The sequence below is a fragment of the Notamacropus eugenii genome, chromosome 1 (assembly GCF_028372415.1).
Source record: "Notamacropus eugenii isolate mMacEug1 chromosome 1, mMacEug1.pri_v2, whole genome shotgun sequence".
In the NCBI taxonomy this organism is placed as follows: domain Eukaryota; kingdom Metazoa; phylum Chordata; class Mammalia; order Diprotodontia; family Macropodidae; genus Notamacropus; species Notamacropus eugenii.
Window position 1 is genome coordinate 198,612,014 of NC_092872.1, and position 12,999 is coordinate 198,625,012.

At 36.4% G+C, this 12,999-nt stretch overlaps 1 protein-coding gene across 3 annotated transcripts in view; it reads right to left on the reverse strand.

Moving 5' to 3' along the window:
- Positions 1 to 857: 857 nt before the first annotated feature.
- Positions 858 to 12,999, reverse strand: part of CACUL1 (CDK2 associated cullin domain 1) — a 75,261-nt gene continuing 63,119 nt past the window's right edge. For all 3 annotated transcript variants that reach the window (XM_072623880.1, XM_072623876.1, XM_072623872.1), the window contains 3 exons: positions 3,539 to 3,582; positions 3,368 to 3,419; positions 858 to 3,065 (listed from right to left, as the gene is read on the reverse strand). In XM_072623880.1, the coding sequence (XP_072479981.1) occupies positions 3,391 to 3,419; positions 3,539 to 3,582 (73 nt within the window). In that variant the 3' untranslated portion in view covers positions 858 to 3,065; positions 3,368 to 3,390. The remainder of the gene's footprint in view (positions 3,066 to 3,367; positions 3,420 to 3,538; positions 3,583 to 12,999) is intronic.

Genomic DNA, 12,999 nt, shown 5'->3' on the forward strand with positions numbered 1-12,999 from the left:
TGGCATTGAGATTTCAAGGTATTTCAAGATAACATTTTCATGGTAAATATCATCTATAAAGTCAGCATGCTGTAAGTAAGCTTGGAATCATGAAGACCTGAGTTGGAGTAACACCTCTGAAATAGATTAGCTATGGCAAATGTAAGGACCACTGTGCAGCCCAAACCAGATTAAAATGTAATTGGGAAATACTTAGCAAAATAAATAGAACATACTGTTAACATGAGGTTTTCGAAGTGAATATGAGGCCCACAAGGATCAGGAGACAGGATCTAGTGGCTCGTTTTCATTTGCGTCTGACACCACTGCTCTAGGCAACCAGGCAGAGGAGCCAATATGCGTTGGCAGAGGCATTTCCCCACTTAAGAGTTCTAGAGCATCAAAGAAATCCTAACTGTTTACCTCCCAAATCCCGGAACCTTCTCCCTCTCTCATCCCAATTATTTACCTAAGTCTCATGGCAAATTCTGCCATTACTTAGCAGATCTCACGTCAGTAAATTACAAATAAAAATTCAGCGCATGTGATCTTAAAATTTAAATATCACATTGTCCAACTCAACAAATTAAACAAAGACATTTCACATGAATACAGAATACGTTCCAAAGTATAGTTCGTATTTCCGTTACTGATGGGTTCACTTCAGGGGTGGAGTGGAGCTGGGAACAATAAACAAATCAAAGCCAGTTATATCGTTAGAAGTGACCAGTTCTGTCCTAACTTCTCCTCACGGCTTTACAGTACCAGCTCCCAGAAAGGAGCTAGCTTTAATCACAGTGTAAAATTTAGAAAACTAAATGTAGACTATCATATATTATGTTAAAACACACACAATAATAAAACCATAGAAGACAGTATAAAAATACCTCTGCATTAAGTTAATAATGCAAAAACATACAGAAATTTTAATGCCAATTCACAACATAATACAGTATTTTTTTTCTTACAAAGGAAGTTCATACATACTGTTGGACAAGCAAGAATGCTACATTGTGGAAAAGGGCTTTCACTACTGCTAGGATGCTTACGCATTCATCTACATTAAAGGAATGTTCAATTTTTCCTTCTTACAGGACAATGACGTTTACTTCCTAATGAAAATTTGTTATAACCACTTTCTCAGACATGAGACTTCAGTTCTGTGTACTATTTACAAGTTCAATATCAAACTTTTTATTAAACAAAGTAAAATTCTAACTGCATGATGAAAGAATTCTTCAACATTCTAAATCAGAATGTTACTGGTGTAGAAATCAATTTTTCAGGTCACATTTTGTTCCTGTACATGTACATATACATACATATTATATTTTACAATAATTCCATATCTATTACCACAACCTATAGATCCTTGGATGGTTAAATGGACCCTGCTCAAAGTGCTCCATAAGACTGAAAGGTTCTTCTTAACCACTGATCCTAACTGGAAAACTCAGTAACACCTTCAATTCTCGTTTTCCTAGTGAAACAAGTTTTCCCAAAGTGGAGGCTTCCTTTGAAGAATGAATTGCTCCCCTGGATCTTTCTTTTCAACCCTATGTCTTATTGCCTAACTCCCTTCCAAAAAGAAACAGTTGGAATTTATGGAGGCTACATGAGATAAGGCTTCAAAACAGGAGTGAGCGGACCAATCTAAAGGGTCCCTCTAAAGGCCTCTTTGCCACCTCTGCAGTTTTTGAGGAGGTAAAAGTTATTCTGACATAGCCACATAAAACTGAAGTCTGTAACACAAAGCAATATAGTCTGTTTGGACTTAAGGAAAGAGACGGTTTTCCCTGCCACATATTGCAATTTTCTCCCCCTTTCAAACTAGAATAACAAAAAGAATTTGGCCAGGAGAGAGTACTGTAGGTGTAGAAGAGAAAATGCTCCTTTGCCTCTGTTGGGAAAGGTCCTGGTGACAGCAGAGGTCTAACCCCACCTCCGCCATGTCAAGAAGCTGTCAGGATGATATGACTATCAAAAGCTAAAGTCAAACTGCTTTGTTTTATCAAGTACATCTCTCACTCATTTAAAAAGAAATGGATCAGGAACCCTACACCACTGATTTTTATTTGGATTCAAAAATCTATCTCAGAACTTCAAAAGGTGCTAGTTGTTATGATGACCCTAGAAACACAGGAGTGGTGTATGTTCTGAGGTTCAAAAATTAACTCACTGCCATCACTTGCAGCAGCTGACATATTCATGGTTAGGTGATAAAGGGAATGGAAATTTCTCCAAGAGTTGGTCCCCAACACTAATATGAACATACACATATTAAAGCAGATACAATATCTGACCAATCTGCTACAAATTAACAATATTCTCCCCTCAAATAACACCCTGCCAGCTAAGCAGCAGTTAGTGCCTTCCTGGGTTTGTACATGATACCAAGAGCATCGTCAGGAAGCATCTTTGAATTTGAAATCAATTGTTGCAAAGTGCACAAAGCTCAAGGCACAGAGTGGAAAAAAGTGAACCAATGAGAATTCGGAATATTTATGACAAAGCAGAGCTAATAATCTCTATTAACACACTTTCTAATGTTAAACAAAGGACCAACTCTTTAAAAGGGGCTTTTGTTTTGGTTATGGACAAAAAATACTGTATTGTAATGATTTTTTTTTAAGTAAAAGATATCTTGACATATGAAACTGATATATACCAACACACTTAACAGTCCACAAATGAACAAAAAATGAGTGCAAAAAAGGATTCTTCTGGTCTTCTGCAGGAAGCTGCTGATTTGGGCTGCCAATTTTCACTGAGTAAAGCTTCTCAAGATACCTGTTCCTCACAGAAGAGGTATGAATACAATTTGTTGAAAGATTGTCACCTCTCAAAATTATCCCCAGGTCGAGCAGCAACTGACTTCTGAAGAAAAAATTAGAAAACTAAGCATGAAGTCCAGCCTCCTCTTCCAAGTCTAGCTTGGCAACAGAGCTCCTGAGTCTTAGCAGGGCCCAAGCTGGTGCTCTGGACACAATCCCAGCTCTTCCAGGGTCTCCTTTTAGGAATGAAAGCACATCCAGGTCACATTCACTATCTGTACCCTCTGGAACTGGCACATGCTGATGAGCCATCTGAAAAAAGAAACTGGAAAGTAAGCAATTGTGTACACAAAACACCATTCAATAGTACTTAAGGGGGCTGCTGCTATTCCCCTAGCCCACATGACCTCTTCCCCACATGCCCTTGTAGGAAAGGAAGGGTTTTACAAAAATATTCTGAGTAGGATTAAATGGTACTGAATGGGTCATTAAAGGTGCTAGATCACTAGCATGTGAAACTGCGTCACCAGTTTCTGAACTGAACAGTGCCAGCTTCTTCACAACCACCCCACCAATGCCCACCACCACCACCATGATTTTCCTACTGAGACTACCTGCAGGACAGTCAGTTTGAACTTCATGAAAAGTTGGTCCTTATGTGGACACCTGTTTCATCAAGAAATACACCAATGTTAAAACACTTCATCATATAGTTATCAATACTATTTGCATTGGGTCAAAAACTTTTGACTTTTAGAAATAGTGACAAAAATGTTATTACTTACTATAAGCTAATTCTTCTCCAGCTCTCTTACGTGACTGATCACCTCTAGGAAAACAAAAGCAGGAAGGGTAAACAGGACTGACTTACTTACTGGCAGAGATATAAGGGAAAACCTATTCTTCATTAGGATACAGATATGCGCATGTGCATACACAAATGACAGGCACAGTCCGTCCCCCATGCCCAGGATGCACTGCCATCCATTAGAATGTCATTTTCTTTAAAACACAACTCAAGTGCCATCAACAACATGAGGCCACTGCTGATCCTCCCACCTTCTGGTGACTCTGCTCCCCAATAACCTTGCATATGTTAATATGTGTACATATTTCCCAGTAGAAGGAAAACTTCTTGAGGACAGGGACCACTTCTCTTTTGTCTCTGTATTTCCACTGCTTAGCACATAGTGGGCATTACGTGTTGACTGACTAGTTCTAATCCAAGCAACAGATTTAAATCATGACAATAATAAGGCAACATTGTTGCAAACCTGAAACTTGAATCATATACATTTTAGAATACACCCAACTCTCAATTATTTACCTTTAATGGAAGGACAGTGACTATGACAATTTATATTTTGTTTTGGAATGTGTTTTTGTAGGATATTTGAAAGATTTGCATGGGATAAAAAATTTATGAGTCTAAAAATGTAGTGTTTCCATGTTCCCAATTTGATTAAGCATCAGTTCTGAAAGACATGAAGTCTTTTTTTTTTTTACCATGAATTTATGGAATAGCCCAATTGATAAATGGTCAAAGGATAAGACATTAAAGATATCTATAATCATATGAAAAAATGCTCTAAATCACTTTTGACTAGAGAGATGCAAATCAAAACAAATCTGAGATACGATATCACACCTATCAGACTAGCAAACATGACAGAACAGGAAAATGATAAATGTTGGAGAGGATGTGGGAGAGTTGGAACACTAATTCATTGCTGGTGGAGCTGTGAGCTCATCCAAACATTCTGGAGAGCAATTTGGAACTAAGCCCAAAGGGTACAAAAAGGTGCATATCCTTTGACCCAGCAATATCACTTCTAGGACTGTATCCCCAAGAGATCATCAAAATGGGAAAGGGTCCCACATGTACAAAAATATTTATAGCAGCACTCTTTGTGGTGGCCAAAAACTGGAAATCAGGGGATGCCCATCAATTGGGGAATGGCTGAATAAATTATGGTATATGAATGTAATGGAATACTATTGCGTTACAAGGAATGATGAACAAGAAGACTTCAGAGAGGCCTGGAAAGACTTATATGAACTGATACTGAGCAAAAGGAGCAGAACCAGAACTTTGTGCACAGCAACAAGCACGGTGTGTGAGAGTTTTTTCTGGTAGACTTGGATCTTCATAGCAATGCAAGGACTTAAAAAAAAAAAAATTCCCAATGGTCTTCTAAGGCAAAATGCCCTCCACATCCAGAGAAAGAACTATGGAAGTCAATCGCAGAATGCAGCAGATCATTTTTTTGTATGTGTTTTATGTTTTGGTTTGTTATATGATTTCTCCCATTCATTTCGGTTCTTCTACAGCATGACTATAATGAAAATGTATTTAATGGGAATGTATGTGTAGATCCTATGGGGGGAGGTGTGGGGTAGGTATAAGGGAAAAAAAATCTAAGTTACATGGTAGTGATTGTAGAACACTAAAACTAAATAAAATTAATATAAAAAAAATTTATGAAACAGGTAAAGATAGATATGTCTTCTCCTCATGACCTCTGCTTATCCCCCACCAAAACGCTGTCATACCATGAAGATAATTAGAGGTGACTGGGTTGCAAGCACTGCTACTGATTTGTACAAATACATGTAGGCAAATCCTCAGACTCTCCAAACATCAAATGAACACCTGAAGGGCCTTAATACACAATGAAGCTAAATAGCTGAAGTATCCTGAAAAGTTCATAAACATCACCCTAATGTGCCATAATGTCTTTCTTCCAAGAAAAGGAAGGACATTTTAGATATTATCTAATTTACCTCAAAACATGTGCAGGAGAGATGGGGACACAGATTTCTCTACCCCTCACTTTATAGATGAGAAAATATGGAAGCTAAAGTTAGAAAATTCAGAACACGTTAGTGGCAAAACCTTGGACTAGTCCATGCATCACCTATAACCCACATTCTTCTCTGCTTTCATCCAGGCATTTTAGTAAATATTTGAGATCTCTTTTATACTCAAGATGACGTAAGTAATATTTTCATTTCATTTCATTCATTATTTATGAATTATTAAAGCACAGGTATAAATTTCGTAGTTTTGAATTATCCCCTCTAAATGTATATATTTTTCTGATCTGAAACATACTAAGTTAACTAAAGTAGACATCTAGTTCTCTGTTCTAGGCTTAAAATTTTAGGAAAAATACATTCTTTTTGAAACTCAACTCGATGGATAGTTTGGATCCAAGTGTTATCAATTCAGGAAAAAAGATTCCATTAGCAAATAAAATTTATAAATAAGCTTGTAAAACTCTTAAATTGTTTTCAGCAAGGCTTAATGCTCAAATGAAATTCGGTTTATCATGACATTCTTTACCAGGAATAATTGTGAACAAAGGAGGTTCAAGGATCCTCCATCCATGATATAAACTTTCACGGAAAATTTTTATTACTTTACCTCAATAGACTCAATTAAAAACATAAAACAGATACCATGGCAGACTACAAATGCACACAACGTAGAAAGACTATAAACACAGGAGAACTCTTAAAGCCATCATCCCTTGAACCTATCTACCCATCAAATCAATATACAGTCAATGATATGTCTCCTTACCCATACTAAAGACAAACTGTGAGGTGCTCTAGAGCTATAATCTCTATTACCACATGGATATAGTAAGAGTTTTCAGATTCAACAACAGAGGAAAATGGAGCAGCACATTTAAGGAACTCAATTTTCTTTTATAAATAAACTGTTCATTACACTATTAGGAAGTTTTCATTTACTATTAAAAGTAGTTGGTAGTCATCTCCAAGGACCCCAAATGCAGGTGTAAATTAGGGCTGGTTCAACACATTTTCAAAGCTGAGCACACACTTTAAAAGCTCAGTTAAGCATACTTTCCATTATTTGATTTCAAATTACAAACCAGTCAAAGTCAATTCAGTTTAAGAATAGGAAAAAGCTGACTCCAGGAAAGAATTAAAAAGTTAAAGAATAGGAAAAGTTGACTGCAGCTCACAATACTAATTGTTTTAAAACAAGGCCACTCTGTAGAGTTCTTTACACTCACAAATGTCTTTCCCAATTCACCAAAAAACCCAGCTCACATGTGAATGTGCTCACTAGCAACTAATATAGTATGAATGCATTAACATTTATATATCAGGACAAAACACTGCGAAGACTTCTGTGGCACACTCTATTAAATCTTCAGCATAGTACTAGACCCTAACGTAATATGATGGGAATATAATCTTAAATGAAAAAAGTGGTTTGCAAAGCTTGTGGTTGGCTGAGCATAAACCATAAAATGACTGCTCATATCAGAATAGCCAGTAACAGAATTATTATTAGATAACTGTACTATATTCTTGATTCTTCTCGCATCAGTGGATACAATTTCTTCAAAAACTGCTCTGGCCAAATAATGATCAAAGGAGGAACTGAGTTTTACAGAGCATAAATTATAAGACCCATCGACAAGCTCTTAGGAGCAAAAGGGTGGTTTTTGCATTAGCCTAAGTATGGTTTCTGCAAATCCTGCCTGAATGGTAGTGGGAGGATAAAAAGTTGGACTGGAATAGTTGTATATGATGACATGAGCTTATGTTGTCTGTTCTACCCAAAGCACTGTCAGTATAATTTAAGAGGAGAGTTTAATCCTCACAATAAACGTATAACCATAAATTTAATTATATAAAAAGCACAATTAACTTGACTATAATAAAATCTACTTCAATCTCATTACACCCTGGAATACTGCCTGGTACTTAAATTTCAGTCAGAGGCTGAGCAAAGAAAATGAAGTTTTTCCACGTAAAATAAAATTTTTAATCATTTTTATGGACATAAAGGATTTGGTCTTAATTGCACGATTCAGCTGCACGTTTAAGTTGGTATTGTATGTACTCAGAATTGATACACGAAAAACTTCAATGAGGCATTCTTACCATGCCAAAGGACTCCAAACTGTCTTGTCCTAAGGATTAGAGCAATGGTTCAGCATACTCACTCATCCTAATAAAATGTTCTGGCACACAGCATATTCATTCTTCAGAAAAGCAATAAAATGAAAGTGCCTTGAGGACCAAGACTGTCATTATGGCCTTCGTTTCCCCATCAGAGAGCACAGTACCCAAAGGTATTTAATGAGTATTTGCTGAATGGTATAGCTACAATTTTATCCTACCTTCCTCATGGTTCAAATAAAAAAAAAAAAACAAAACACGTTTAAAGTAATAAAAGTGATTCTCAGTCCTATGTCGGCCACCTTTTAGTGGCAGAAACAAAGGTTTAATGGGTTAGAAGAAATAGTTTTTAGCCTAAGGGTTAGGTTCTTATCCTTTCTGTGGGTATTGGACTTCTTTAGCAATAACCTACATATTTCCTTCTATGAAAAGTGTTTCTAAAAAGATGAATACCTAAGATTACAAAAGAAACCAATTATATTAAATTGTGGTTATCAAATGGTTTAAAAAATTGATGGTGCCTAGGTTAAAAAGCGAACAAAACTTGTTTTAGGTCATTTATAAATACTGACAGGCATGGTGGTATAAACCATACTCCCTGTTGCTAGGGAAGAGAGGCTGGTGGACCCCTCAAGCTTGGGAGTTCTGAACTGCAGAAGGGCTAAAGCTGATCTGGTATCTACACTGAACCTGGCACCAATACAGTAAGCCTCTAAGAGTGGAAAGCCATCAGTCTGCCAAAGGAGGAATGAACTACGACAGGTCAGAAAATGAACAGGTCAAAGTTTCTGTGTCAATTAAAAATGGAACAGGGTCTGTGAGTGGCTAATGCACTTCCAGAAGGAGAAGAAAGATGAGGGGAGAGGATCAGGGGGCCAGGGAAGAATAAAAAATATATATGCTTATGTAAACTGCCTTAACAGATGGTTTAGTTAGGTCTAGGGAATCAATAGTCTCTTCACCAAAGAATAATATTAAATTATTTGAATCAGAAAAAGTTCTGCTAAATTTAAACATATATGGTTTTAGAAAGCAATACAAACAGATCATATATTCTGACCCTGCTAAAATGTAATCCTAAATATATTGCAAAAAGGAAAAAAAAAGGACTCCTACACAAAAAGCTACTTAGTTGTTTTATGTGGAATAGCAAACAACTGGAAACAACCTATACATTCAATGGATGGAAAATGGCTGAATAAATTATAGTATATTCATGTAATGGGATATTACAGTGCTATAAAAACAATAATTATGAAGGATGTAAGGAATACGGCAAAAGTTATCTGAAATTATGTGAGATCAGCAGAATCAGAATGGTATCAATATTGACTACAACTATTTCTGTGTGTATACACACACGTGTGTACACACACACATACACACATGAAAAAGGAAAACCAAAGGTATCTATCTGGATCTTCGGATAGATGTGCAAAGAGATGGGGAACACATTTTAACTAGTCTCTGATTATTAATCTGTTTGGTTCCATTGCTAAAATCGTAAGGGCTTGTTAAAATTTTATACTTTATTTTATAAACCTATTTGATTATGTGTCTTTTTATACTAGTTACCAGTTTATGATAAAAATTTTTAAATGCATGTTTCTTTCCAAGAATCCATGAACCCTTAGTTTTGTAATTCCAGAGTTTTCTAAGGATTTTAAACACTAAATTATCAAACACATAAATTTGGGGGTTAGCAATGATAACTTTTACTACTCAGCTTACTTGTTTAACAATACATTGACAACCATGAAGCAACAAGCACTAACCATTCACTTAAGGAAAGAGTGGAGACATAGGCCAGTTAGAGCTCACTCACTGCATTCTATCGAATTCTTTCTTTTGGTGTACAAGGCCTAGGAAATTCCTTCATAAAAAATGCGAAGCTTCCAAACACTTTCTATTAGTCTTTACTGTTTACTTGTTGCAAATACTATGCTTATTTTCACGGGTGGCTCAGAATTTTTTTTTTTAAACCCATGATGAACTGGCAAAGATACCCACTAATTATGCCCACAAAAATGTTATCTATGTGTCAGTTATAAGCCAACTAAACTCAGTTCATCATGGGCATAAATAAAATCCAAATTTCAGATCTAGTTAATATACCAATGAGCAAAAAAAAAAAAAAAAAAAAGTTAAAAAAGGAGAGAGGGTTTGCTTAGTTCCTATATGCTGAAAGTACTAATTAGGGCGATTAATTTTACTAATATACAAATTCCATTTGTTCTTCTAATGCAAACCTAAGCCACACCTCTGGATAAAGGAGACAGCCATATTTTAGACACATTCACTAGTAAAAATATTATGCGTGTGACACAGATACCTGGGTACATGCAACCGATAGAAATGCCAAATGTATGTAGTTCAAGACTGGGATGATTCCGTGATATGATGGAACTTTAGACAAAGTGTCTACTTATTTGAGTGCTTCTATTTTATTTTTCTAGGGAATGCTGTCTTAATAGCTTTCCCTTATGTGTACATCCACTATTCAAAGGATACATATAAATATACATATATTTATGGACACAAAGAAATTCAGGTCTCTAAAAAACAAGAATTAGTCAATGCTAATGACCAGATATGTCTGTCACACAATGCTGACCAAGGGTATGTGTATTTCCTCATTCTGTTAAAGTAATCTAAAAAAACAAAGAAAAGGAAAATACGTGGCAATATTTATGTGGGTGACAACTACACTTTAAACCATTGATACGTAAGTCACTAATCCAATGACCAAAGTGTAGACATAAAAACATAAACTGAATCATATAAATCTTAACATTCCCATTATAAAACGAGACAAAAGCAAACTTCAGCTAAATGAATTAGGATTCATGGGCTCTCCCTTAAGAGGCAAACAAAGGAGTTGGTTTTACAGTTTAACTCATGTTTCCAAAAGCAACAAAGAAACGGTTCATGAGATACTAGGTAATCTTAGATGGGAAAGATGTACAAAAAAGAACTACCATGAAAATAACTGCTATGTATGTATGATCACCTGCTGCAGAGACCAAGGAGGTAAAAAAAGTTTCTATGAAAAAGCTTTTAAGCCTCTCCCTATTAAATCAACATATACTGTGTAATTTTATTTCATGACTGGATATTAGGGATGGGAACAAAAAAATCGAGAAAGCACAGTTTAAAATTAAAAAATGAGAAAGGCCAAAGGCATATAGAACATAATCAACAGCTGCCTCTACTAGCAGATACTATTTTTAACAAATGCTTATCACTAAAAACAATCGCGTTCTAACCTTATTTGCCCTAGTTCCTGCCCAGACGTACTAGCCTCTAGACCATCTAGTCAGTAGAAACATTTCTCCACATTTCCCCATAGGACTTTGTTTGGTACACCTCTCTAGTGGTTAATCTTACATAATAACATACAGGATAGTTATCGAAGTGTGTATCTCATCCCTCTAAAAAACTTTCTCTCTTCTCCGCTTTCTCCCCTAACACACACACACATACACACACACGACACACCTGTATGACAAGAGTACTTCTTTGGATAAGAAAGTCATAAGGTGCTAAACATGGCAATCATCCAAATAACATCAGAAAATAAAATGAAATTACATTTTAACTGAAAAGAGACTGTATAGAGAAACCACTGAAAACATCAAAATCAATATAAAATTAAGAGGAAAACATATTAGGCATGGCAAGTGAGATCATTCTGAAATGACCTAAATAAGCTGTTTATGTACAAAAATGAAAAAGGGGATAAAAGGTGATTTTAATTCCCTGAAGAAATTAAAACACTAAATCAGTAGTTACAATAAGGAAGCCAAAACAACCTAGAAACCATCTTCAACTGGTAAACACTTGATTTCCTTGTCAAAGTGATAGAGCAGGTAAAGGTCTGAGTTTTTATAAACTCAAAATATTCCATGCAGTAGGACAGCACAAAATTATCATCAGTGAGCTAATGAATGAGAAACAGTGAGAAATGGTAAAGAGATATTATGGATGGAAAATTATAAAGGCTCAGAATTAAATAGAAATAGAAGACTTGTACTGCATCTTTACAACCAGGTGGTGCAATAGATACGGTGATGAGCCTACAGTCAGAAAGTTCTGAGTTCAAATTCAGCTTCAGACACTTACCAGATATGTAATCCTGGGCAAGTTACTTCCTCAACTGTATAATGGGGGAAATAATAATACCCACCACCTTCCAGGGTTGTCGTGAGGATCAAATGAGGCAGTATTTGTAAAACTCTTAGCACAGTGCCTGGAACATAGTAGGTATTTAATCAATGTTTATTCCCTCCCTCCTCCCACCCACACTGCAAAGCTGCCTCACTTTTCAACCCCAAGTGTCTATCTGAAAAAAAGGGCTATATTTTTAATATCCACAGTGATACCATATAGGTAAGGGATATAAAATACCATGGTCTCCAAAGAATTCAAGTTAAGGGTCACCCAAAAGTCAGTGACATTGTACATGACTGGCATACCAGACTATAACAAACTATCCAGAGGGAACAATGCAGGAAGAAAAATGTAGTAAAACAAGCCAGAAAAAATGTAACAAAAGAAGTCAGACATAATTGACCAGAAAAGAAGTAAAGGTTGGTCACACAGCACAAGAGAAGGCTAACTGACAGACTGCTTCCTGCTCCACTGGTATCCATGCAATTCCAAGAGATCCAGGGGAAGGCCCCCTAAGCACAATGAATGGACTCCCCACTGTGGGGATTTAAGGTAGGAATCAGCAGACAGTGTTCTGTACAAGTAAAACGAACATCGACATTGATGAGAACCTAGAACCGTCTAAGTAATAGTTTTTAAGAGAATATTTAACTTAGAAGGCACACAATTTTAAAAAGATCTCTAAAAAAAAATCAAATGCTTCTGGGTCAAGCAAGATAGTGGTCTTCCTCCAGACCACTTTTTAATTCTTTGAAACCTCCAAAAAATGATTTCAGTTAAAAGATTTCAGGTAAAGCAATTACAGCAAAATCTATAGTCAAAGAGAGAATCCCTAAAGGGTAACATCTTTATGAATTAAACCTCTCTCTCACCTGCCACCATGCTGTTGGCAGGAAAGCACAAACTAACTGTGCACGAGGCCCACATACGTTGGGATTCAGACTGCTGCCAAGGCTCTGCTTTATACCTCATCTTTTATGCCTGCCACTCACAATAGCAAGCAAACACTGATTCTACCTAGGGACATGAGGGGGAATGCTAGTAACAGGGTTAAAGAAGTCTCCCCTCTGACTCCAGTCCCAACCCTGCAAGACTTCAAAGTAGTGGACAGAGATAACTTAGGAATCACAGG